This window comes from Colletes latitarsis, chromosome 10, assembly GCF_051014445.1.
Source record: "Colletes latitarsis isolate SP2378_abdomen chromosome 10, iyColLati1, whole genome shotgun sequence".
In the NCBI taxonomy this organism is placed as follows: Eukaryota; Metazoa; Arthropoda; class Insecta; order Hymenoptera; family Colletidae; genus Colletes; species Colletes latitarsis.
The window spans coordinates 5,080,606-5,105,670 of NC_135143.1; the positions used below are offsets into that span (position 1 = coordinate 5,080,606).

Consider the following 25,065-nt stretch of genomic DNA (forward strand, 5'->3'; position numbering starts at 1 on the left):
CCTACAAATTTTACCTTTAATTTCATGATTTGGACTTAATAACGTTATATTTCATCACAGAGTTATCCAAAAGACAATATTTTAAATTTTGAGGTTTTAAAAAGTTACAATTTTATAGGGAAAAAAATTTTTTCAATATATGAAACTTAAAAGATTGACGTTTAGCCAACAATTAATGATTTTCAGATCCACTGTGCACTGTAGTTAGGGTCGAAAAAAAGGAACGCTCGGCTTAAGGATGCAAAAAATGCACGTTTATTCGGTAAAATAATGTACAAATAAATAGGTGTGTGTCGGGGATGAATACAATACTCTTCATCAATCGTTCTCATTATTATTTTTCTTGTTTTTTTTTTTTTTTTTTTTACATCGGTGCGCGTACAGTTTCGTCTCACAAGGATCGAGTATCATTTTCTACTTCCTACACTCTCTCGTTTTCTTGTGGATTCGTTATCGACGTTTTAGAAACGAAACTAGAGTACATACGCGTACAAAACTTGTGAAACCGACGTCGTCCATCGAACACGTACATGAAAGTCGACGAATCGTTGCGTACCAACGGATTTTTACGTTCGCGAAAACTTCGCAAGAAGAATTCGTATAGCCGTAGATTAAGATTTTTACTCTGTTTACTTACTTACGAGTCAGAACGACCTCTCTTGAATCAAAGGGTTGAGAAGAGGAGCGTAATATTTGTTTTTTTTTTGTCCTTATTATATTGGAGCTTTAGCCATATATAGCGATAACCATTAATATATGCATATGTAGGTGATTTTTCGACACAGATACCGAGTATAGAACACACTATTTTCGCTTTAATTTGATAGTGGCGATGACGGTAATAATAACGGTGAATAACGATAATCATAGCAATAGCAACGATAGTAACTAATCGATAATAATTTGTTAACGTTAACGATAATAATAACGGGCGTAACACTAAGCTGGGATCCTTGAAACGATAGGGAAAACTCAACGTATAGCTAGATCATACATGATCGATCCGCAAGAACGTTTGCTCGATCGTTTCTAAGAAACAGAGCGGCCTCGCAAAATGCAGTCATTTCCGTCGAGATGCCTCCGTTTTCGACCGAAAATTCACAATCTGAAAAGCGTCCCATCGCTATATGTCGTTAAATTTATCAGTTACACGCTATCGAAAAATAGGCCGTACTTCGTTACCTCTATCTTGCTCTATACAGTATAAAAAAGAACCAAATACAGAGGCAAACGTCGCCGTCGGTGTGAAAAATCGTTAGTGTGCTTGGTTAATTGCGTGATTAATGATCGCGCGACGGCCATTGCTGTATAATAACGGTAATTGAAAAATTTGCCGAGAGAAATGCGGGATCGTTTCGTCGTATTTCCGATCCAAACGGAAGTCCTCGGCTTCGAAAGTCAACGGACTCAGGCCATAACACATCATTAATCTTCGTACAAATATATTCAGGCCAGATCGTTAATTTCCCTACAAAGTGGATTTCAAAAGATCTATTCACAAATTGTTTTAATGTAGATATTGTGATCATTTTTTAAAAATTATATTCAAAATTAGCTATTAATAAAATTTAGTTTTTCATGAACATTACATTTGCACAATTTGTAGACTAAATAACTAAAAAGCGTATGGCAACAGAAACTTAATTAATAAAACAAATGAAAAAATTTTAAATTCCAGGCATTTATGTTAATTTCTTGGAAAGAGGAAAGTTCTAGTTTCTTAAAATGGTACCACAAAATTGTATCGAAGTAGAATTATTTGAATTATGACGAATTCTTATAGTGTAAAGGGTTAATATGATGAGTGGAAAACATCCTAATCAAGCTTTCATAATTTTTATTTCGACGTTAAGGATATGAGTTGGAAAGCAACTTGTGTTTTCTTTCGGGTTGCTTTTAATATTTTACAAACATTAGTGTCATGTTGGCGTAAATAAACAATGGAAATCTTTGGGATAAAATTTTCTATAAAAATAAAAATAACTGCGATCCAGAGGATTAAGAAAATCAACGACCGTACGTCCAATGAGAATAGATCTTTCGAAGTCGACTTGTATACTAGTCTCGTCTGAATCGAAGAAAGGAATTTTCTCGCTAGAGTAAGAAAAGAAACTTGTGGACAGACGGAAAAAGTACTTATACATATACATATACATATACATACATATATATATATATATATATATATATATATATATATATTGTATGACGAGAAAAACCAGGGACGATTTCCACTCGTGTTATATATAAAGTATAATAATACAACTACCGAAATATTTATATATGAATACATATATTATATGTATACGTAATTCCAGTGTATCATTTAATCAGCCTCTTTATCGTCAGCTAGAAAACCGACGTCCAGACGAAATGCGGGCAATCAGTTATCGCGTGTATACAACGGGTGTGATTAATCGAATCGGTGAATCTCGTTCGGTTTGATATTGCAACTACGAGTATCCCCGAAATGCGTGTTCGTATCAAGCGTTTGTGCCGATCTCCGTGGATCGACATCGGTTTTGGCCGATATAATCTCTTCTCGCATCCTTAAGTGATAGCTTTAGTCGCTTAAATCGTAACTCCTATAATTCGCCTTACGTTCCTACGTGTTCTATCACAATAATCTTTTTTTTTTCTCTCCCTAGAAACGAAAGAAGGAGAAACGCAATCAGTATTTCGCGCACCGTGCGAAACGAAATCCGTTCGAGCGGAAACGTTTCATCGTCGCCATTTCGGTCCACGAAATGTACGCTGTGTCCTTTATCGATTCCGGAAGTTAGGAATGCGTCGATTCGATAGGCTTTCGAGCGCTTGAACATACGACGTGCCGACGATGTTTCGTTCGAGTCGGGTATTTGAAGAAATTCTGGTCGCAGCGCGATTAGGGGGGCCACGAAACTAACGATTTTTCGTTGAATAATTCCTACGAGAAAAGAGACGATATTATTTTCATTAACGTGATAAATGGTGTTGTAGAATCGAAATGTGATCCTACATACCCAAAAATAAACAAATTAAAATTCCATTAAAACTAAATATGTAGCGAGTCATAAAATTGTGAGAAGCATTTCTTCCATTTGTTGTCTTTTCAGCTCTGCGCAGTACAACCTGTCCATACTTCGCGACCATATTGAACAATTTAAATCGTTAGATTCGAGGCCCCTGTTAGTTCGGTACGTTTGTAAAATGATACGAAGCCTTATCAGACGATTTCACGGAGTCAGAATTTCTTCGTTTTGTTAACGACTATCCTTAAAAATAACAACGTTATTTTTGAGCTTCCGATGTGTGTGGCATCTCCGACGAGAAATAACTTTTAAATAATTAATAATATGACGTTCCCTTTACCTAGCAAGGAGCATTGCCCGATCTCCAATTTTTATAAAATCGAACGCATAAATAAAACATTGGATAATATTACTTCTTGAAATTTCTAAAATAAATAATATATTTTGAATAATAATAATTAAAGGTAATTTTAATTCTATTATTTTTATTATGATTTATTATAGATAAATTTAATTAAAATTATTATATTACTAATAATTTTATTATTTAATTAGCATTATTCAAAATTTATTATTTATTTTAGTCTTTTATTGGCTGATATTTACTGTGGAGGGATGAAAACTATCCTCGAAGTTATATTTAATTAATACCGGAACTATTTCGTTTCGTTACTTTCCATTGTCTGCCTTTTATTTTAACAAAATAATAACAAGGATATTTCTGCAGTAATATATTAAAAAGAAACTAAATTTTCGTAATTTGTATACATTTTTATGAAACTCACAATTTATTCTTTTTTTACCTATTAAAATATTAATAACACATTAATAAGTAAATATTTTACAAAAATATCGTTTATTTTAGACAAAATAATTTTGCTATGGGATGAACGAAAACTTTTGTGTTTGACTGCACATAAAATTCAGTCTCCCATTTATTAGGAATGTAGACAATAAAGAAGGATGTTTTAAATTAGTAGCAACGAAAAATTAACTTCGAGGAAGCAGTCCTATGTGTTGGAATATGTTACAAATTAAGAAAAAAAACGTCACATTTTGTTTTTGAATTCGATTTTGTCTTACGCTCGTTTTTATTTTTATATTCAATTTTTGTAAGTGCAAATCTTTATGTTCGTTTTCATCGAGCGATGTTCTTTGCTGGTCCGATTCGTTGATAAACGCGCAGTGAAGTCCTCGTATCACTAAAGAAATACGACGCATCTTTTGGCACACGGTTTCGCGCAATACGAGTGGTCGCTTTGTATTAGAGATGTTCGATTCTTTTTAATGAATCGATCAACAATTTTTGTTCTAATTTACACATTAGAAGCTTCACAGCTTTTCAGCTTTAATAACAAATTTATGATCAAAATAATAGTAATTAATAATAAATTATTTTGTGTAATTGCATAAATAAGCTATACAATTTTGGAATAAATAAATTCTTTAACAGAAACACTAATAAAAGAATTTCGTTTATATTAAACATAAAAATTAGTGAAATTTAATTTTAAATACATTAAATTTTCAACATTCATTTAATACAATTCATAAGTGACGAAAAGAAAGGAAAATCGATTTTCGATTCTCAGAAAAAATCAATTTAATGACCGAAAGAATCGAGTTTTGCCAAGAATCGAATCAGAATCGAACGTCTCTACCTCGTATTATTCCACATTCATCGCAAATGTAACACAAACCGCGTAGAGAGCATTTAGGTCGATGACTGATATAATTCTTCCTTCGATTCCTCAACATCGAATCGTTTACGCTTTGCGCCGCTTCGCACGTACGTTCTTTCTTTCACCATGATTGCTACGGGTGCATGAACAATCGTCACAGAGTGTACTATACACGAGTATGTATACTAGACCGTTACAATTAATGTAAATATATTGTCGGATATATCAGAATTCGGTGTTCTCTGCAGCAACACGTTTGCGGTTAGGAATGCCATTTTGTACGCGATTACACGGAAGATTAAATGCAGATTAAATTCCATCCGTCGAATGGAATCAAATACAATTATCAAGTAGGATTAAATACAATCATTACTTCTTGGCGTCATAATTTTTTAGAGTAGTGGTTTCCAAATTTTCTCAAACCGTCTCAAACCATCTCAAACCATCTCAAACCGGCTCAAACAGCATACCAACATGCTCGAAATTTATAGATTTGTATAATATTTGTTACGATTAATTTAATTTACCGAGAATTCGGTTGTTTTTATACGAATTACGATAACAATTAAATATAAATGAAAGAAGCTTCCAGCTAAATTAAATGCTTAAAAAATGTTAATAAATAAATTATATTTACTACGCTACATATTGTGGTACAAAACAAAAAAGTCACGAAAATCCAACTACAATGTGGAACAATTATATTATACAAAATATACTCCTGGAATTGTTAAACTGCGACGATCAGTACATTAATAGAAATGGTTGTCCATATTTTTATCACGTGAACATTTTTTCTTTCAACCTTCTTTTCTATTTTAGAAAACACTGTTCCAGAGTTTTAGCGCATCTTAATTAAAATTTAACGATCTTAGATAAATTTCACATTAGCATAATGTTTGGTTTTTGGTCAGTTTTGCATCACGTTGGAGAAATACTTTTTAACCTGGTCCAACGTGAACGTTTGCTTATCTTCGAACAAGAAACATACAACTTAGGCCACTGTTATAATAACTGACACATATATTTCTAGGAATTAGCGAAATGAAACATCAAAACTGTCTTCGATTTACAATTATGTAAATAAGTTTCGTGAACAATCGAATTCATCGTCTTTTTAAAAGAAGTTAATTCTGTGTTATTAGTCCATCTTTAAATTGTCTTCTTCTTTAAAATGTATATCATTAAAAAAAGAAAAATTTGGTAAACAATAGTCTTCCTTAGCCAAAAATGGATGTATGCAATGGCAACGGTAGGATCTATCGCGAACCACAAACGTTTTACTTCAGTACCACAAGACAATCTCGGGATAACGGTGGTTCTGATGATCGTTTTCTCATTCGACGTTTCGTCTAGCTACGTATTTACAGGACTAGAGTCTTATTTAAAATCTCGTACACCTGCTCGAGCGCCGTTCAAACTCTGTCGCGATGGGGACTCGAGTAAACAACCACTAAAAAGTTGTTGCACGATGAACCGGGGTTAAATAGAAACTATCCGATGAGAGTCGTGAAAGCTGTTAGGTTATCGTGGTCACTGAGCAGGTAGGTGAATTCTGAGCATATTACATGTTACCTTACGTTCTAGTATCTTAACGACTATGTGTAATTAACGTCCACGATAATTATACAATTTAATAAGCTCGTCATTGAACGAGTTCCATTCCATATTTCGATCGAGCATCGTCCCATGGAGCACCATCGAATCGTTTTACAATGAATCCTAATAGTCTTTTTTTCTCGATTAATTCCACTAACGCGTTTTACCAATTATCGTGGGCTAGATCTAATCAGACCGTGGAATTTGTCAACTCGTCTAAAACGATAAACATAAAGGAACAAAATTGTTTGTTTTTCCTCAAGAAATACCTTTATCCGTTTCGAAGTCCGTATCTGTCTATTTGTTATCGGAGCGACCCTTTTGAGCGGGCTTCTGAGCATTTTTCGCTTTCCACGCCATCTTGTTTTTAATATATAACCCCTAAGAATGAGTTTCGTTCGCGTAATTGAACTATTCTTACAAGTTAGAACGTTATTGTACCGATTTCCATAGATGAAATTCATTTCTCGTCGCCATACGATTACGCTAGTCTACGAAAATTATGGAGTGCGCTGTTGTAAAGTTGATCTTTCACGTCGATAGTTCGGAGCAGTAACAATGGAATGAGATTTATAAATGTATACGGTAATCAAATTCGATCGATGTTTCCGTGAATGCACAGGCGTGGTTCTTTTTTTTTTCTTTTTTCTTCCTTTTTAATTTTCGAAATACTCCGTTAGCTTCTCGAAAACTTCTCGTTACTTTACAGTTGGAAAGTAGTACACCGCCATTACGATGGCCAACGTTTATGCTCGCAACGAAGAATGCAACAACTTGTTTAAACGATTCCCCAGAGTACATTGATTGTCGTATCTAAGATTCTGGTATGGAATGTTGAATGCATTGAGAAGTGTGTGATATCCATCGTCGCACGGTACGATAATTCGGTTGTGCCTTCTTTAAAACCGCTTAAACTGAACTGGAGGTGAAGTTTGTTTCAATGTCCGCCAAGAACTCGACGAATGGTCTGGGTCTTACGATGAACGAATTATAATTCAATACTTGTCTGGTAGATGGATTGTCAGCGAATGATACCCGTACATTTATTCGAATTGTATCAGTTCTCGCGTAAAGGTTTAGTAACAATGACCAATATGTACGCCAAATAATACTGTCTTCCTAAAGTACGATGGTAAATTGACACTTCTTATTCACAATCGTTTTCGTTCGAAGAAGGTATTCCGTGTCCGTCGATCGTCGATGAAAAAAACCGTTTTTTCTTGCTCGATTGGAATTACCGTCGCGAAATTCAACGAGGAAAGAGAGGGATATTCGAAGCGTTCGTTGCAAAACATTGCGTGTTAAGTAACAGCAGAGCCATACAAAACCAGTATGTTATTTACATCAGGTCGATTTCACAAGTCTGCGAATTGTATATAAATATTTATCATCCACGTATCATCGTGGACATCTTCCTGAGATGAAGATGAATTATTATATAATTATAGAGTAAAGATTTTGAAATTTTTCTCATGCGTTTAGTCATTTTTTAATGTAACACAATAAAATTTGCATGCAATAATCTTTATCATTACCCAAGTTATTGCATGTAGCCTGCAGTCTATTGTTTCGAATAGCTGCCATGATATTTGAAAAATGGATTAATAAATCTTCTTCTTTGACACAAATATTAAATAGATATTTATCGTGTAAACCAAAATTATGTTAATATTTATAATAGTTTGTTATTTATCGCTTTAAAACTGGTGAATTTCATTTTATTAAAGAAAATATACTGTTAGACACTAAACATTTTTTGAGATATTCATGATTAGAAATTTACTAATCTCTGAAAATATTATTGAAATAAGCAAGCAAGTATTATTGTGGATTAACAGTAGTAAATTCAACTCTTACAATGTTGATCGTGGATGTGGATAAAGCAATTGTATCGCCTGAATCTTCTTGAAAACTATTTCTTGTATGAAAAATTGTTTCAAAGGTATTAAAAGAAGCATATAGAGGAACAATTATTATTCGTCTGATCATACTATAATATTAATAATTTTTAATTCTGTGTTCAATAAACTTTCAAATGGTATGATAAAATGTTCTACATTACAGTTTAAAAACTCAGGGAAACCTGATGATACGAATATCTTGATCAAAGTAAAAATATCAAAATTTGTTATCTAAATACCAAACTACTTTTATTTGGAATATTTTTTTATACAACAAAGAGTTTATAAAACAACTTAAGTGACACAGTTGTCTGTGACTCCTACTATCTTTCGAATTTTTGTTTCATTTATTTTCAATTCCCTAATCTGCATAATTACCATCTGTTCATATTAATTACGGTTTATATGCAAAAGCTTATTATAAATGTAAATAATATTAATGTTAATTCATAGCTTTACTAAATGGAATGATTTAATAAAAGCCGTCGATTTTAATGTCAATATCCACTATCATACTACAAATAAAAATATATAAAAATTATGTACAATAAGTCTCTGTACACAAAATCTAATTAATATGAACAGATAAATGCTAACAAAAATTCAAAACCGTATTCTCTAATTGCTCATTAGTGTTGACCCACAATAATACTTATTGAATGATTTTGATAATATTTACAGAGATTAATAAATCTATAATCTGAAAACTATAATGGTACATTTTCTAAAATAAGATGAACTTTGGAATAATTGTAATAGACCGAGTCTAAAAAACAGAGGCTAACATGAATTTTCCTCGCGTTTATTTTTAACCCTATATTGCATGAATTTTATTTTGTCTCAAACAAAATGATTTCTTGGTGAAAGTTTGTCTCCGAATCTTGTTCGTATATGTTTACGTTTGTTTAAAAGTTCATATGGCATGGATAAATACGCAGACCCGTGAAACGACCTAATATTTACAAGCAACATAATTAGTCTCGTTTTTGTACCAGTTTTCCAGCCAAACAAGACGATCGATCTGAACGATGAAGATCGCTGAGGTTCGATCATAGCGTTGGTTAAGGTCTAGAGGTTCCTGTTTTAAAACGCTAGAGGTTCTTAATCCCAAGGAATCCATAGACAGATCTGTAAGGATTACCAAATTTGTATAGGGAATTATTAAATATGTAGTATGTCTAAAACATTATTGTAAGATTTAGTATAAAATTCCAGCATGAACTTATAGGATGATCTAAAATATATTACGTTTGAAAATACTAATTTTATCTTTTTAATGCTCTGAAATGACAATAGTTGAAGTCATTATTATGCCTCGTAATGAAGAATTGCAAGCTTTCTTTGCAAACTTTCAAATATTTGCAGAAATACTACCAAAATTTAGTTAAGATTAAAAACTTTTTATCAATTTTTTTTAAAAAACAAAATTTGTTAATACTAGAGGACATTGCAATTCTTTTCTGTTTAATACATAATATAAATGAAAAATTTAATGGAGCACTCGATTTAACTAATATTTTAAAACGTCATTGTGAGCACGACCCTAAGAGGGGTTCTTAGAAAGAAAATGATTAAGAACCACTGCGCTAACAGGCTAAGGCCAACTATTAATGTCGGTAGGATGAAGGCAATATGTTTTTAAAACAGGAATCTCGAGAAATTTTGCGAAGCCTCTCGCGGACGCTTTTCTGCCATTGGTAGAGACAACATTTTTTGGCTTGGACAATCGGTGAACGCAAATTATGCTTTGTACATTGTCTCGGGGCACTACGACTCTGCCAATAACGTCGAACCAATCCGAATTTGCTTAATTTGTCTGCCTTGAGATTGGGTTGGATATCTGCGGTCGCAGCTAACGGAGTCGTTGATGACAAAGACGCAACTAGCAAACAAAAGATATCTTTTATCTGCGTACGTTTACAAGAGACCAAGAGGAACGAGTGTTTATTTCGCTCTCTCGCATGGCAGGATTGTATATCTTAGTTTACACGGAATCGAATCGCGCAAGATTTCGCTAACTACTGTGCAGAGCTGGAAAGATGATCTGTGGAATGATGCAGGAGCGAAGGGGAGCATAGCAAATGGTTTGGGTTTAATGTACGTAATCGCTGGTAGCCAATAGTAAACGACGAGCGAGGATAGCGTAGATGCGCTACTAATCCACTATCATTCCTTCCGCTTATCATCTTTTCAGCTCTATATGGTACTCTTAACTGGGGGACACGGGCGCTACAATTATTCGACGCGGAGTCAACAAAGGCGTTCGAAGTTCTTGGATGTATCGCAATCGAAACAGCGGTACAGTAGTGTCCTTCAGGTTGCAACAAATTTTGTTTCTCGGGTTGTTGTAAAGTTATCGCTGCGCTATCTACGAGATGTCGTTTACGGTGACTCGAATTATCGATTAGTTACAGAAGTAGAAAAGTTCATATTTGTTTAGGATACAGTAGAACCTGCTTTATAGGTATTACTTATTAGTAACGATTAAAACTAATTTCGATCGTCACTGTTTAATGTAAAATGAATAATAGTATCGAAGCAGACACTAGATATACAATATAATATATATATGTATATAAATCAAATAGGAAAAATATCTATAAAGTCTGTTATTTTAGTGTTAATTACTATGTAGTGTATGTTCATTGACGTCAGTAACTTTCATTTAACCGTTTATGTTTCTGTGGATTCAAAGTAAATACTCATGCCAACTATTCGATCGGTCTGAAGACGCTGTATAACAATACACATGATTAATTAATTTGATTTCTTATCGAAGTATTTAAAGATAAGAATCACATTTTTCAATTTTGTTTATATGCACTATATTTTTTTTGTAATAACATGTTTATATAATTTCTGCTTAAGGGGCAAGTTAGTACATTTCTTATGTATGTAATGATTCTCAATGATTCTCACAGAGAAAGGGATAATAAAAAATGCGTTATTGTAGAGAGAACACAACAAAAATTGTGTGAACCTCTGATGCAAGGAAATAATGCGAATAGAAAGGGTAGTGGCGAAGCAATAAGAATCACCAAGGAAAAAGGGAAATACAAGGTCAAATTATTATATGTAAACAATTTGGATAACACTCCAAGCCGTTCTTGTAGCTTGTATAAGCATAAAATAAATAAATAAATATATACATATAGCTGGGATAATATGTTATAAATAATAAAAGTAGTTATTAACAGTGAAATCAAGATTTTTTGATTAAATTTTGTTTATATACTATACTGAGTAATTTACTTGTTGAAATTGTTATTTGAAAATTGCCCTACTTTATACGAATAACGGAGGCTCTGCTGTATCACAGTAAGGCTGCTTCAATCGGATTTATGAAGCTCTTAGGATGTTTAAATGATTTTGAGTTAGAAAATAATCGGACATTTGTCGACAAAAACAAATAAGCGTTGAATATTTTTCTAAGAACTACTTCGTACAAAAGATTCGTCGAATAAGTCAATTGTACAGTAGCAGTACCAAAGGAGTTAAGTGCCAAATAAGAATTTTTTGACGAGAGCGCATTTTACTTAAGTTACTCCTACAGGAAGAACAAAAAAATGTTTAAGAAAAGAACAATGTTTAGTAATTTTGTCCTTTTCTAGAGTTATTGGCACTGACATGTAAGACCTAATTATGGAACAATCCTAATCTGTCTAATTTTGGTACTTTGGTCCCTTTGGTACTCTCTCCCTACAATTGTTATTTCAGAACTCATTCTTGCGAGTAAAATTATGTAAAGAATATTTAACGCTTTACCTATCAGTCACGGAATACATATTCCATATTTTGAGTTGTATCAGTTGTTCACAAGTTCGTGAGAGAGAATTGTGCTTTCTCAGAACCAATTCTTTTCTCGTGAATAAGAAAATATAAAATATGGCAACAACTATTGAGGTGTATTCATTATTTCCCGCTGAAGTATATTACAAACGACCCCAATCGTCGTCGGGTAGTAATTATACAAGTTCAATAATCAAATGTTAACATTTTGCCAACGAAATAGTAGTACGTTATTTGAAAACGTATCAATACATGACCATTTTACTTTTTTTTTTTTTGCCTAATTCAGATCCTCATAACATATCCTGTACGATATTCTCATTAGATATGTTTATTTATGTGTAAAATGAATTCTTTCTCTATACAATTTAAAACAATAGCAGCAGCTTTAATAGAAAACACAATTTTCATATTTCTACAAATATTTCCATTATTGGAATAATTGTATACGAAATTGTTAGAACCTTTTCTTTTTATTAAATAGTATAGGGAAAATGTCTTGCATAAGTACACAAAAGCTTAATGAGTAAAATGGAATTTGTGTATTATATCATTTGCCTCGAAACTAGTTACAAAATGTTGCAGGCAATATATTCGTTATATTAAGATTTGTTTCTTCAAAATAAATTTCATACATTCTTTGTAAGTCTCTATAAGCATATGTACGTTTCTACATACATACGGTTAAAACATAAATGTGTCAGCAATAGCTAGAATTACTACTTTAAAATCGCTCGGGAGCCAGATTTCAGTGGAAATGCAAACACCAGTCGGCCATTGGCGCCAAGTAGTCCAAGAGGTCGTAAAGGTGGCGTTAGTGTTCCGTGCCGCATTCCTTTCAGGATTTTTTTTCCGGGAACCTTACTATACAATTATTCCAAGCACGCCCGTCGGCAAAGTGTTAACAGCACTCCGATATTTTCAATCTTCTAAACGGCCCCACGCACATTACAATTTTCATTCAGGCCTTAGCTCGCTTTTGGTCAACTGACAACCCGAGGAACATTACTGTACCTTTGAACGAATTACAAAACATTCCGTTGCCTGGTGTGCGAACGCTCAGGGCAAGATGCATCCAAACGAGAGTCCCGCGCGTAACGTACTTTTGGTTCCATCTTCGTCCGTGGCGCGCATGCACGACGACAGAATAAAAGTATTATAATACGGGCGAATCGGCCTAGGTTCTAAGGCAATTACAGCTCGACGAATTGTTTCTGTTTCGACCGTCGAATTGTTCTCTAATTCGAGTCGATAATCGAATCTTTGCCAATAGTGCGAATCGAATCAATCCGGGTAGGCCTGCTGTCTGCTCCGTTTTGGATTCCCTGCAGCCGTGGATTTCGATATCACCGAACCCCGCTATGCACCGAACTTAGGTGCTACTTCAGGCTAAAAAGGTTACGATACATGATGGCTGTCGTCTTGAAGCTCGAGGACCGATTGCTCGGCGAGGGTTTCATAATTTCTCGATTCTTTCGTCGCGCAATCGATCTCTGCCCTTTCGCCTTTCCCTTCGTCATCTCGTTTCTCGCGGGTTCCTATATAGAGGGTGGTTCCTTGTCGCAGCGATGCACAAAGCCGTGCTGCTGTGGAGGTCATCCACTCGTGTGCTCGGGAAGCAGTATGCTGACCGATTTGCGATTAGTCGAACCGTTGGTGACGTTGCTAGGATTGGTGGTCGTCGCGAGGGCGGACGGCGGTCGATGCAACGGCGCCACCACCCGCACTTCCGGTCTCGGAGATGCCTCCCTGAGCGGGCTACCTACGTTCACCAGGTCCTCCGCATTCGTCAGCGCCGACGGTCTGAAACCGAAAACGTCTGGCGGTGATATTTCTGCTTACGCGTAATTTGTTTCAATTGTTCTTAACACATTGCCAACCAGGGATGGGCATATTCGAATTATTGAAATACTGTTGGAAGCAAAATGGCGTCCGCTTAAATGTCTAACAATCGGGATCTGATGTAGACATTTAAGTAGAGAGGTCTTAAGCTAGGTGTTCATTTGAGCACAAAACTTTCGCGAGTTTAATGCAAATTAAACAAATATGATTATGTTTGGTTTTATTTTAATCGTAAAAATCTCGATAACTGGATTATGACAATTACATAATTTAAAAATTTATCTTTCTGGTTTCGATTATTCGTTAAGTTAACGTTGATGCAGATTGTAGATATCACCGAAGTTTCACTCAAGCAAAGAATTCTAAGAAATGACGGGGACATTTAATTAGACACCATCATACTGAATACGTATATTTATTGCTCGAAACAAGCGACAAATAACCTGACACTTCGTATTCTGCGATAAAAATTAATCTGACATTCTAAATCGGTGCTTTCCAAAAAAGTGGCCTAAATCATATACAGGGTCTTCGACCACTCCTGGGAAAAATTTTAATAGGGGATTTTAGAGGTCAAAATAAGACGAAAATCAAGAATACCAATTTGTTGATGAAAGCTTCGTTAAACAGTTATTAACGTTTAAAGTTCCGTCGGTACTGAATTTTTTTCTAGAAAGTGAGTAGGATTTCGAGGGTAGGTTTATTCACCAAAAATGATTGTAATTGACCCCCGCAACCGAACATAATTTTTCCAAAACGATTTGAAATTTCTTTTTTCCGTCGAAAAATTTCACACCTTCTCGAATTTTTTTCTCGAAAATGCGCAGGATTTCGAGGATATGTCTATTCACCAAAAATGATTGTAATTGACCCCTGCAACCAAAAATAATTTTTCCAGAACGATTTGAAATTTTTAACTTTAATTGTTATTAACTTTTTAATGAAGCCTCCATCAACAAATTGGTATTCTTGATTTTCGTCTTATTTTGGCCTCTAGAATCCCCCATTAAAATTTTTCCCAGCGGTGGCCGAACACCTTGTATTTTATTTATGTGTGACTATATAAAAAAATATTTTTCCCATCATAATGCAAAATTAACCATTGGAAATTAAATGTTCTACTAATGTCAAATTGATCTAAGATCATTAAATTTCATAAATAACTTGCTCAAAAGTGTGTGTTTTGAACAGTCGAATGACTTATGTCACTTTCACAATTAATGGTATATTTTAGTTTATGACATACGATAACACAAAAATTGCAAATTTCAGTAAGAAAACAATTTACAAGAAAAGATAAATTTATTTTTAGAATTCTATTATTTATTTTATGAATAATAATAATTATTTCAATAAATATTTATTTACTTTTTGATTCAACTACAAAATTTTCTGTATTTCAAAAATTCATTCATAATAATGAAATATAGATGATACAACAATAAAACGTTATTCATTATTTTTTACTTTCTCAGCTATTTACTATGAAATTATAATACATTCGGCGTGCACTGGCAATCATGCATGAGGCAACTATTGCAAAATCGTGTATTCTATATTCGACAAGCCGAATAACAATATATAATAATTACACAGCTACGAAATACAACGCGAGGGTACTTTCAAGTATTCAACTTCAAAGGAAATATAAATTAGTAAGATATTCGTCATTCGAATACTTCTTGAAATATACGTATTTTGCCCATTTCTGTTGTCAACCGATCAAATAGATCTACCTTTTTATGGCACGCTGCATCAGCGTGTTTCTACTAACTGTATACAACCTAAAATCAAAGATAACATTAACAGGCACTGGGATAATAGTTAATTATCGAATTATACCTATACATATTTAAGTTTCATCCTGATAGTGTCCAAAACTTCGAGTACAGTTTGTAAGATTTTCTTGAATGTAGAAAAGAAAGTTATTTATCATTTCGTTAGGGAAATATAATTTGTAATAACATTAGTATGATTATAGAAAAAATACTACTTAATACCTGTATAACCAATTAGATAGAATATAAAATTGTAAAAGATACTCGGTGAGTATTATTTAAGAATCTCATGTTGTTAATCTATAAAGCTATTAGATTGTGTAACAAGTCCGTTTGCGATATTTTAATGCTTTATTTTACTTTCTTATTTTCTCTTACTGCATAATTAGACGATTAGTAGTGAAAAATACTGTTCACGACTGGATAAAGTAAAAGTAACCATGTACATAGAAGAAATGGTCATCACTCGTATTTAGAAAAGAAATTATTTTCCACCGCGAGAACGTACGATCCCAAAATGTTTAATGACGGAACAAAAATTATTGCAGCTAACATCCCTTAACCATTGCATTCGCCAAACCTTGTCTCAAACATTGAAGAAACATTGGGAACCATTGTTCTAGAACTCGATTAACGCGTAAACTAAAAATTTTTTTTAAAAATGTCGGCTGGCCTCGTGTTGCCTGACAACCACAGATATACTCGAAGGTCGGATTTATTGGGGTTGAGTTCACCGCGCATTATCTTCCGCCATTATTGCGTAATATAAGAGAATATATGCTGTAGTATCGTCCTGCCACGCACAGTATTATTCCAGCAAATCGAATGCCACTAGTTAGTATTCAACGCAATAATCGGACCTGTTAACGATAACTCAAAACATTTCGTGGTATTGTTACGTCGACGCGGTCTCTGCTATCAGCGGCAAGCGTTCCTCGTAACGAAAGTAATTGCACGTATTAATGCGCGTGTCTACGTGCTGATTGTGTTCACCTGACCAGGTAGATGCCGTGGATTTCGCAACAGCAAACAGCAGGGCGCAACGCCCAGGAATTCACATGCTAAAGGTCTATGCAGGAAGCACGCATTGGCCGAACATATGCGTGCTCGATTGGTCGAACTGAATATGCAACGGCAATACAGTGCAACTTGCAATCTAGATACAATATCTTTTTACGTGCGTTGTAGAATCGTTCATTTGGCAGAGCATTGCATTTTGGGACGGTAAAAAATGAAAAAACTTCTATCGATATACAGGGTGTTCGGTCACCCCTGGGAAAAATTTTAATGGGAGATACTAGAGGCCAAAATAAGACGAAAATCAAGAATATCAAATTCTTGATTGACGTCTCGTTAAAGAGTTATTAAAAAATTAAATTAAAAATTTGAAATCATTCTGGAAAAATTACATTCGGTTGCAGAGGTAAATTACAATCATTTTTGGTGAATAGACACACCCCCGAAATCCTACGCACTTTCGAGAAAAAAATTCCTTACCGAAAATCTTAATTAGGTGCCTAAATTCGACGAAAAAAAAAATTTCAAATCGTTCTGGAAAAATTATTTTCGTTTGCGGGGGTCAATTACAATCATTTTTGGTGAATACACATACCTCAGAAATCCTACCCACTTTTGAGGAAAAAATTCGAGTAGGTACTGAAATTTTTAGACGAAAGTAAAAAATTTCAAATCATACTAAAAAAATTATATTTAGTTACAGTGGGTAATTACAATCATTTTTGGCCATTACATATACCCCCAAAATCCTCTGCATTTTCGAGAAACAATTTGTTTACCGAAAATATAATGTGAGGTTAAAAATGTTGCCCCGAAATTTCATGGATATGTCTAAAAAATCATAACTTCTGAATGGATTGGAGGATTTTAATGTTTTACAATGCAAACAACGCATATTTTGGTGAAGAATATGTAGAAATTCCAAAAGTGCTCGAAAAATTGTTCTCTAACACCATAAAGTGAGAAAACCCCCATAAAAATGGTCCAATTTTCAAACGTCCATAACTCCTACAATAGTCAATGGATTTCATTGCAATTTAGTTTGAAGCAGAGCTGGATGCCTACAAAAAACTATTAAACAACATTTCCATACAACGTCAAACAAATTTATTAGAAATCAAAAACGAAGTTTTTAAAGAAATCGACAGGGGGTAGATGCCTAAATTTTACAGAGAAATTAAAAAGTTTGAAATCATTCTGGAAAAATTATATTCAGTTGGAGAGGTCAATTACAATCATTTTTGGTGAATAGACACACCCCAGATATTCTACTCATTTTCGAGAAAAAAATTCGAGTAGGTGGACAAATTTTTCGACAAAACTAAAAAATTTCAAATCATTCTGGAAAAATTATTCTTGTTTAAGGGGTTAATTACAATCATTTTTGGTGAATACACATACCCCCGAAATCCTACGCACTTTCGAGAAAAAAATTTATTACATATATCTTCATTACATATACGATATACAGGGTGTTCGGTCACCCCTGGGAAAAATTTTAATAGCGGATTCTACAGGCCAAAATAAGACGAAAATCAAGTATACCAATTTGTAGATGGAGGCTTCGTTAAAAAGTTATTAACAATTAAATTCAAAAATTTCAAATCGTTCTGGAAAAATTATTCTTGTTTAAGGGGTTAATTACAATCATTTTTGGTGAATACACATACCCCCGAAATCCTACGCACTTTCGAGAAAAAAATTTATTACATATATCTTCATTACATATACGATATACAGAGTGTTCGGTCACCCCTGGGAAAAATTTTAATAGCGGATTCTACAGGCCAAAATAAGACGAAAATCAAGTATACCAATTTGTAGATGGAGGCTTCGTTAAAAAGTTATTAACAATTAAATTCAAAAATTTCAAATCGTTCTGGAAAAATTATTTTCGGCTGCGGGGGTCAATTACAATCATTTTTGGTGATTACACATAGTTCCGAAATCCTACCCATTTTCGAGAAAAAAATTCGAGTAAGTGCTGAAAGTTTTGGGTGAAAAAAAAGACTTTCGAATCGGCTTGAAAAAATTATTTTTAGTTGCAGGGGTCAATTGCAAGCATTTTTGGTCAACAGACATACCCCCGAAATCCTACTTAATTTCGAGAAAAAAATTCCTTACCGAAAATATAATTTCTGGCCAGAAATGTCTGCCTGAATTTTCATGCGAATCTTTAAAACGTCATAACATCTGAACGGATTGGATGATTTTAATGTTTAAAAAAGCAAACGACTCGTATTTTAGTGTAGAATATGTAGAAATTTTAAAAATAATCGAAAAGTTGGTCCTTGATCCCGCAAAATGAGAAAACCCCATAGAAATGGTCCAATTTTCAAACAGCCATAACTCCTACAATTGTGAATATATTTCAATGAAACTTTTTTCTGAAGTAGAGCTCATCGGTACCTACAAAAAAGTATTAGATAACTTTTCTGTAGGGTGGCAAACAAAATTACTAAAAATGAAAAATGAATTTTTAAGAAAAATCGACAAAGGGTAGGTGCCTAAATTTTTCGACGAAAAAAAAAATTTTTAATTAATTCTGAAAAAATTATTTTCGGTTGCGGGGGTCAATTACAATCATTTTTGGTGAATAGATATACCCCCGAAATCATACGGTCGGAATTTTAAACGTTAATAACTGTTTAACAAAGCCTTCATCAACAAATTGGTATTCTTGATTTTCGTCTTATTTTGACCTCTAGAATCCCCCATTAAAATTTTTCCCAGGGGTGAAATCTCATAGAATACATAGAAATCTCTCTTCTATATGAGTACCCCATTTTTTCTCAAAATTGGTTTTTACAAAAATTCGAGTTTTTCAAAAATTGAGAATGATAAAACAATTCTATTTGCGGATTTGTGTTTGGGACGGGAAACTCTACAAGGATCACCCAATGGATATTGCAAAATAGAACGAAAGTCAAAATTTGTTGGAACGTGTGATCGACGGATGAAATTGAATACATAATTAAAACGACCTCATCAAATGCATTTACTTCATTTACACGACGACCATGTCATCCGCCTCTCGGCTATATTACACGCGCAAATCAATGATATGCTAGGAAATGATAGGTCGCGGAATATGATAATACTATCACCACAATTAACCTTCTTTGTAGGTAATAATATCAGTTTCATTAATTTCCGAATGAACACAGACTCGGAATATTACATTTTTAATTTCACCAAGTAAAAGTTTAATTAACATAAACAGTTTAATCCCTCAATTAAACAAAAAAAACTTTTACGGGCGCAAAGTCGCAAATAATAATAAATATTAATAATAATTAGACTGTTGATGTTTATGCAAATGCGTATTTTTATAAGAAATCGGTAGGAAAAATGCAACCTGGACAGAAAGGAGAATGTTAAAAAATAGCCAAAATTTTGTGTCGCTACGGAACCTAAACTATCGATGAGATATCATTTTTGGGGTCAAAAAGATCTACAAATCCATCATTATTCACCACAAGTATGATAGGAAAATTATTTAAAAAGCGATTGAAGTAGAAAGTGTATAGAGCAAGAAATTGGAAATTGTTTTCTTTAAATGTTTTATAACTACAGTCATGCCATTTGTCTGATCGAAAACTTTTCCCTAAGAATCTGCAAAGTTGGAAAAGTAGAAGAAAGTATGTGTCCAGTTAGATCTTCATGAAAAACACAGTCCTTCGTAGAATACGACAATTAGAAAGTTTAAGACGAAGCAAGACGGTAGAAACTTGTTTCATGCTCTCGAAGAGCAAAGATTCTGAAAAAATCGCTTTGAGATTTCTTAATTTTAATTTTTGTTTTAAAATTAAAATTTCTTAATTCTTGTTCCTTGCTTGATGCAATAATTTCTCAATGCATGTGAATACCAGAAACGAGTAGAATTATATTCGAATGTTAAAAGACAGATAAAAACTTTGTGGAAATAATACACTAAAATATGACGAAAATGTTTCTTTTAATCCTTTCTGACAAACGATAAACACCGCTAATTGTAATAATCGTCTTTTTCTGTAAGGCACGTTGAAATAACTCATTAAAAAATTTGTTTGTTCTTTTAATAAGTGCTCGTATACTTTCTTTATAATTGTATTACGTAATTTTGTAAAATTTTTAAACCCGTGTTTCGAATTTGAATAGTTGCTCGACACAACAGAATGCAACAAATGGAGAAAAATTACCCACGTGTGTTGCGGGGGTGGCGTGGGCGTTCTTGATAGGGGAAAACTGGCGACTTCTCTCGTTACCGACAGCGAACGAATCGATCCAAATGTTTGGTCCGGCGATAAATTAGCGCCAACACTCTGCACCATCCCGCTACTGAAACAGAAGGATGCATCGACATCAATAAAATTTGATGACACTGCATGTTGCATGCAATACCGCTCGCATGGTATCGATTAGAATCATTTTTACCGAACATCTGTTAAATTGCAAATCAATTGCTGGAAGCACACATCTTGTAACTTCATTTTTGGTGAAATTTTTATGTGCTCTAGATAGTTCTTGTTTGTTTTCTTCATACTGTATAAATATATTATGAATATGTTAAGATTGATATTTTTATTTCTTGCACGCCTACTACAAAAAATATACAATGTGTTCGTACATGACATTTCTGGTCGTAAAATAGATGAAATTTGAATAATAGAAAACATTGAGCGATATCATATTTCTCATATAAAATTCCAGCATATTAACATTTCAAGATCTTCAACAACTAGAAGAAAATGTTCTTGACTAAATTTAACACTAAATAAGAAATATAATAAACGAGTTTCAATTTCTGACATGGAAAAGAAAGATATTTTGTACCACTTAAGTATTGGAGTTATACCTGAAGATTGCAAGGAATTTAAAAACACTATTTGCAGAAATTAATTCCAATGCTTATTGATGAAGAAAATGAAAATGAAGAAAATTCAAATTAATAATTATTTTTATCTCTTTATAATTTGGAAATTTTGTTCTTTCTTTATAATTAATATAAAGATACAAAATATAAAGAAACGATGCAAGATATAAAGAAAAAGTTTCATTCAACTTTGTATTCAAAATTTATCCCCACCACTCTCCATTGTTTCGAATTTATATACAGGGTGAGTCACCTAACATTTGCACCTCAAATATCTTTGTTGTTCTTAAAGATACGTGAAATGTCTTGAGGACAAAATTGAATAGTACAATGGTGTTCACACGATGCCAAAAATATTTTTGTTTCTATGTCATTTTTTTTAAAGAAATGAAAGTCACCATCATTTTTTTAAATAGAATCACCCTTTTTGAAACACCTACAATGATAGACCCTTTCATTAGGAATTCAGTGACTATAATTATTCAAGGTCATTCAAGGCCACAGTCGGAGAAAATGGTATAAGATGTAAAATGTGAAAGCACGAATACCTGTATTTCACAAATGTTCAAAACGATGGTCATTTACGTCGATACATTGCTGTAAATGGGCTCTAAAGGAATGTTGAACTCTGCCCAGTACATCCGAGGTGATATTCGCACATGCTGTGACGATCCGCCGATGCATATCTTCAATTGTTGTTGGAGCATTCGCGTATACGGTCTCTTTTAGCAGACCCCACAAAAATAAATCCAGTGGATTTATGTCAGGCGAACGTACTGGCCATGAAACAGTATCACCTCATCCAATCCATCGGTTTGGAAACCTAGAATCCAATGTTTCTCTGGCTACTCGTGCAGAATGGGCCGCACTGCCATCATGTTGATACCACATATCGTAACGGTTTTGTACAGGAACATCTTCCAACAAAATTAGCAGATCTTCTTGCAAAAATTGAAAATATTTTTGCCCTGTCATCGTTCCGGTAATGAAGTATGGTCTGATTGCTTTATCGTTCAAAACACCACACCACACGTTTACGCTCCATTGTCTTTGGTGGTCAATTTCTCGAAGCCAGTGCGGATTATCAACAGACCAATAATGGACGTTCCGTAGATTAATTGAGCCATGATTACTAAATGTTGCTTCATTTTGATGTAATCCTCATTGACAAAAATTAATTCGATTTTGAAAATAACATCCGTGGAATTCCTGATGTAGTGATATGTGAAACGAATGAAAATGTCGAGCTAGAATTCGTATTACGTCACTTTGACTTATGCCTGCTTCCTGACCAATTTTTTTTGCACTCATATGTGGATTGACAGCTATCGCTGCTAAAACATTAATTTCATTGTCTTCATTAGTCGTAGGATTCTTGCGTTTACGTTTTCTTACAGTTACACTTCCAGTACTTCTAAACAACTTGTAGATAGTAATAAAGCAATTGGACCTGCACAGCATTTTGTGCACATTTACAGTAAACCATTAACATGTTGCACATTTCTATCATTGAATAAGACATAGCGGAATCGCGTTTGAAAACACACTGATACTAAATAAATCGCAGCGTAATCGGCTAGAGGATGTTTGAAAACATCCAGTAACATTGGAGGACTTTAGTATGTTTATTACAAGTCTCACTTGCGATAAACGTATTCTGCGTTCATATTTTAAATCTTATACATTTTCTCCGGCCGTGACCTTGAATGACCTTGAATAATTATAGTCACTGAATTCCTAATGGAAGGGACTATCATTGCAGGTGTTTCAAAAAGGGTGATTCTATTTAAAAAAATGATGGTGACTTTCATTTCTTTAAAAAAAATGACATAAAAACAAAAATATTTTTGGCATTGGGTGAGTCCCATTGTATCATTCAATTTTGTCTTTAAGACAGTTGACGTATCTTTAAAAACAACAAAGATATTTGAGGTGCAAATGCTAGATGACTCACCCTGTATGTTGTATACCTTTCTTAACAATAAATCAAAAAAATCGCCTAGTTTTTAAGCATTGGACAATAATAGTACTATTTAGTGGAATGATTTCCGACACCATTCTTTATACAAAGAACTGCGACACAACTTGTTATTTATTTTATTCACTATGAATAAACATTCGCTTCCCTGTCGCGTACTTGTTTGCATTCGTCTATCGAACCGTCGCCATTTATTATTTACTCGCGAGTGGCATTCAACAATACATCTTCGGTTACAAGTTAATTCATAGTTGACAATGATCATCTCAAAGAAAATCCGTTGAAATATTCGCTCTACAAAACACGGCCCAAACAAAAAAAAATTAATTCCGTTGTATAAATTCATTACGTCTATCCATAATCACACGTTTGAATTCATTCCGTTAAAGTCGACAGTTTTTTTTTGTTATAGAGTTTAAGTCTAGTGATCGTGGCGACCATTCTAGGGGATTAAACTCTTTACTCTGGATTCGTTTGGTATTCTAAGGGAACTAAATTACTGTGAATACATATGTATCTGTACCCACGAGGAATAAAATGTATTATTCTTCGTGTATTCCGAATATGCATGTTTCATTCCCAAACACACGTTATACGAGTTTTCTAGTGGATGTAAAAACCGTGGTAAGCGATTAAATTGCTTGTATCTTCGAAATCTATTTCCTCGTCACGCAATTCGAACGGATGATGGCAATGGTACGTGAAACGATTTATTATTAATCACGTTTGTTTCACAAAATGTATAAATTATGTAGATTGATTTTTTGCGTCTAATCGTTCACGTGTGCGTATGTATACAGGGTGTTCGGCCACCTCTGGGAAAAATTATAATGGGAGATTCTAGAGGCCAAAATAAGTCGCAAATCAAGAATACCAATTGGTTGATGGAGGCTTCGTTAAAAAGTTATTAACGTTAAAAGTTCCGCCCGTACTGAATTTTGGTTGATGGAGGCTTCGTTAAAAAGTTATTAACGTTAAAAGTTCCGCCCGTACTGAATTTTTTTCTAGAAAGTGAGTAGGATTTCGAGGGTAGGTTTATTCACCAAAAATTATTGTAATTGACCCCCACAACCAAAAATAATTTTTCCGAAACGATTTGAAATTTTTTTTTTTCCGTTGAAAAATTTCACAGCTTCCCGAATTTTTTTCTCGAAAGTAGGTAGGATTTCGACGGTATGTCTAATGACCAAAAATGATTCCAATTGACTCTCGCAACTGAAAATAATTTTTCCAGAACGATTTGAAACTTCTTTTTTTCGCCGAAAAATTTAGGCACAACCCCCTGTCAATTTTTCCTAAACATTAGTTTTTCATTTTTAGTAATTTTGTTTGCCACCCTACAGAAAAGTTGTCTAATACTTTTTTGTAGGTACCCATGAGCTCTACTTCAGAAAAAAGTTTCATTGAAATATATTCACCATCATAGAACTTATGGCTGTTTGAAAATTTGACCATTTTTATGGAGTTTTTCTCATTTTGCGGTGTCAAGGACCAACTTTTCGAATATTTTTAGAATTTCTACATATTCTACATTAAAATACGCGTCGTTTGCTTTTTTAAACATTAAAATCGTCCAATCCGTTCAGAAGTTATGACGTTTTAAAGATTCGCAT

The 25,065-nt window shown here is 33.7% G+C and overlaps 1 protein-coding gene across 5 annotated transcripts in view; it reads right to left on the reverse strand.

The window, feature by feature from the left end:
* Nucleotides 1-232: 232 nt before the first annotated feature.
* LOC143346560 (uncharacterized) overlaps nt 233-25,065 on the reverse strand; it is a 110,875-nt gene continuing 86,042 nt past the window's right edge. For 2 of the 5 annotated variants that reach the window (XM_076774758.1, XM_076774756.1), the window contains exons 5-6: nt 20,805-20,939; nt 315-13,785 (exon numbers count right to left, since the gene is read on the reverse strand). In XM_076774758.1, the coding sequence (XP_076630873.1) occupies nt 13,578-13,785; nt 20,805-20,939 (343 nt within the window). In that variant the 3' untranslated portion in view covers nt 315-13,577. Of the gene's footprint in view, nt 13,786-20,800; nt 20,940-25,065 lie in introns of all 5 variants that reach the window. The other 3 variants (XM_076774755.1, XM_076774759.1, XM_076774757.1) reach the window with 3 other exon arrangements.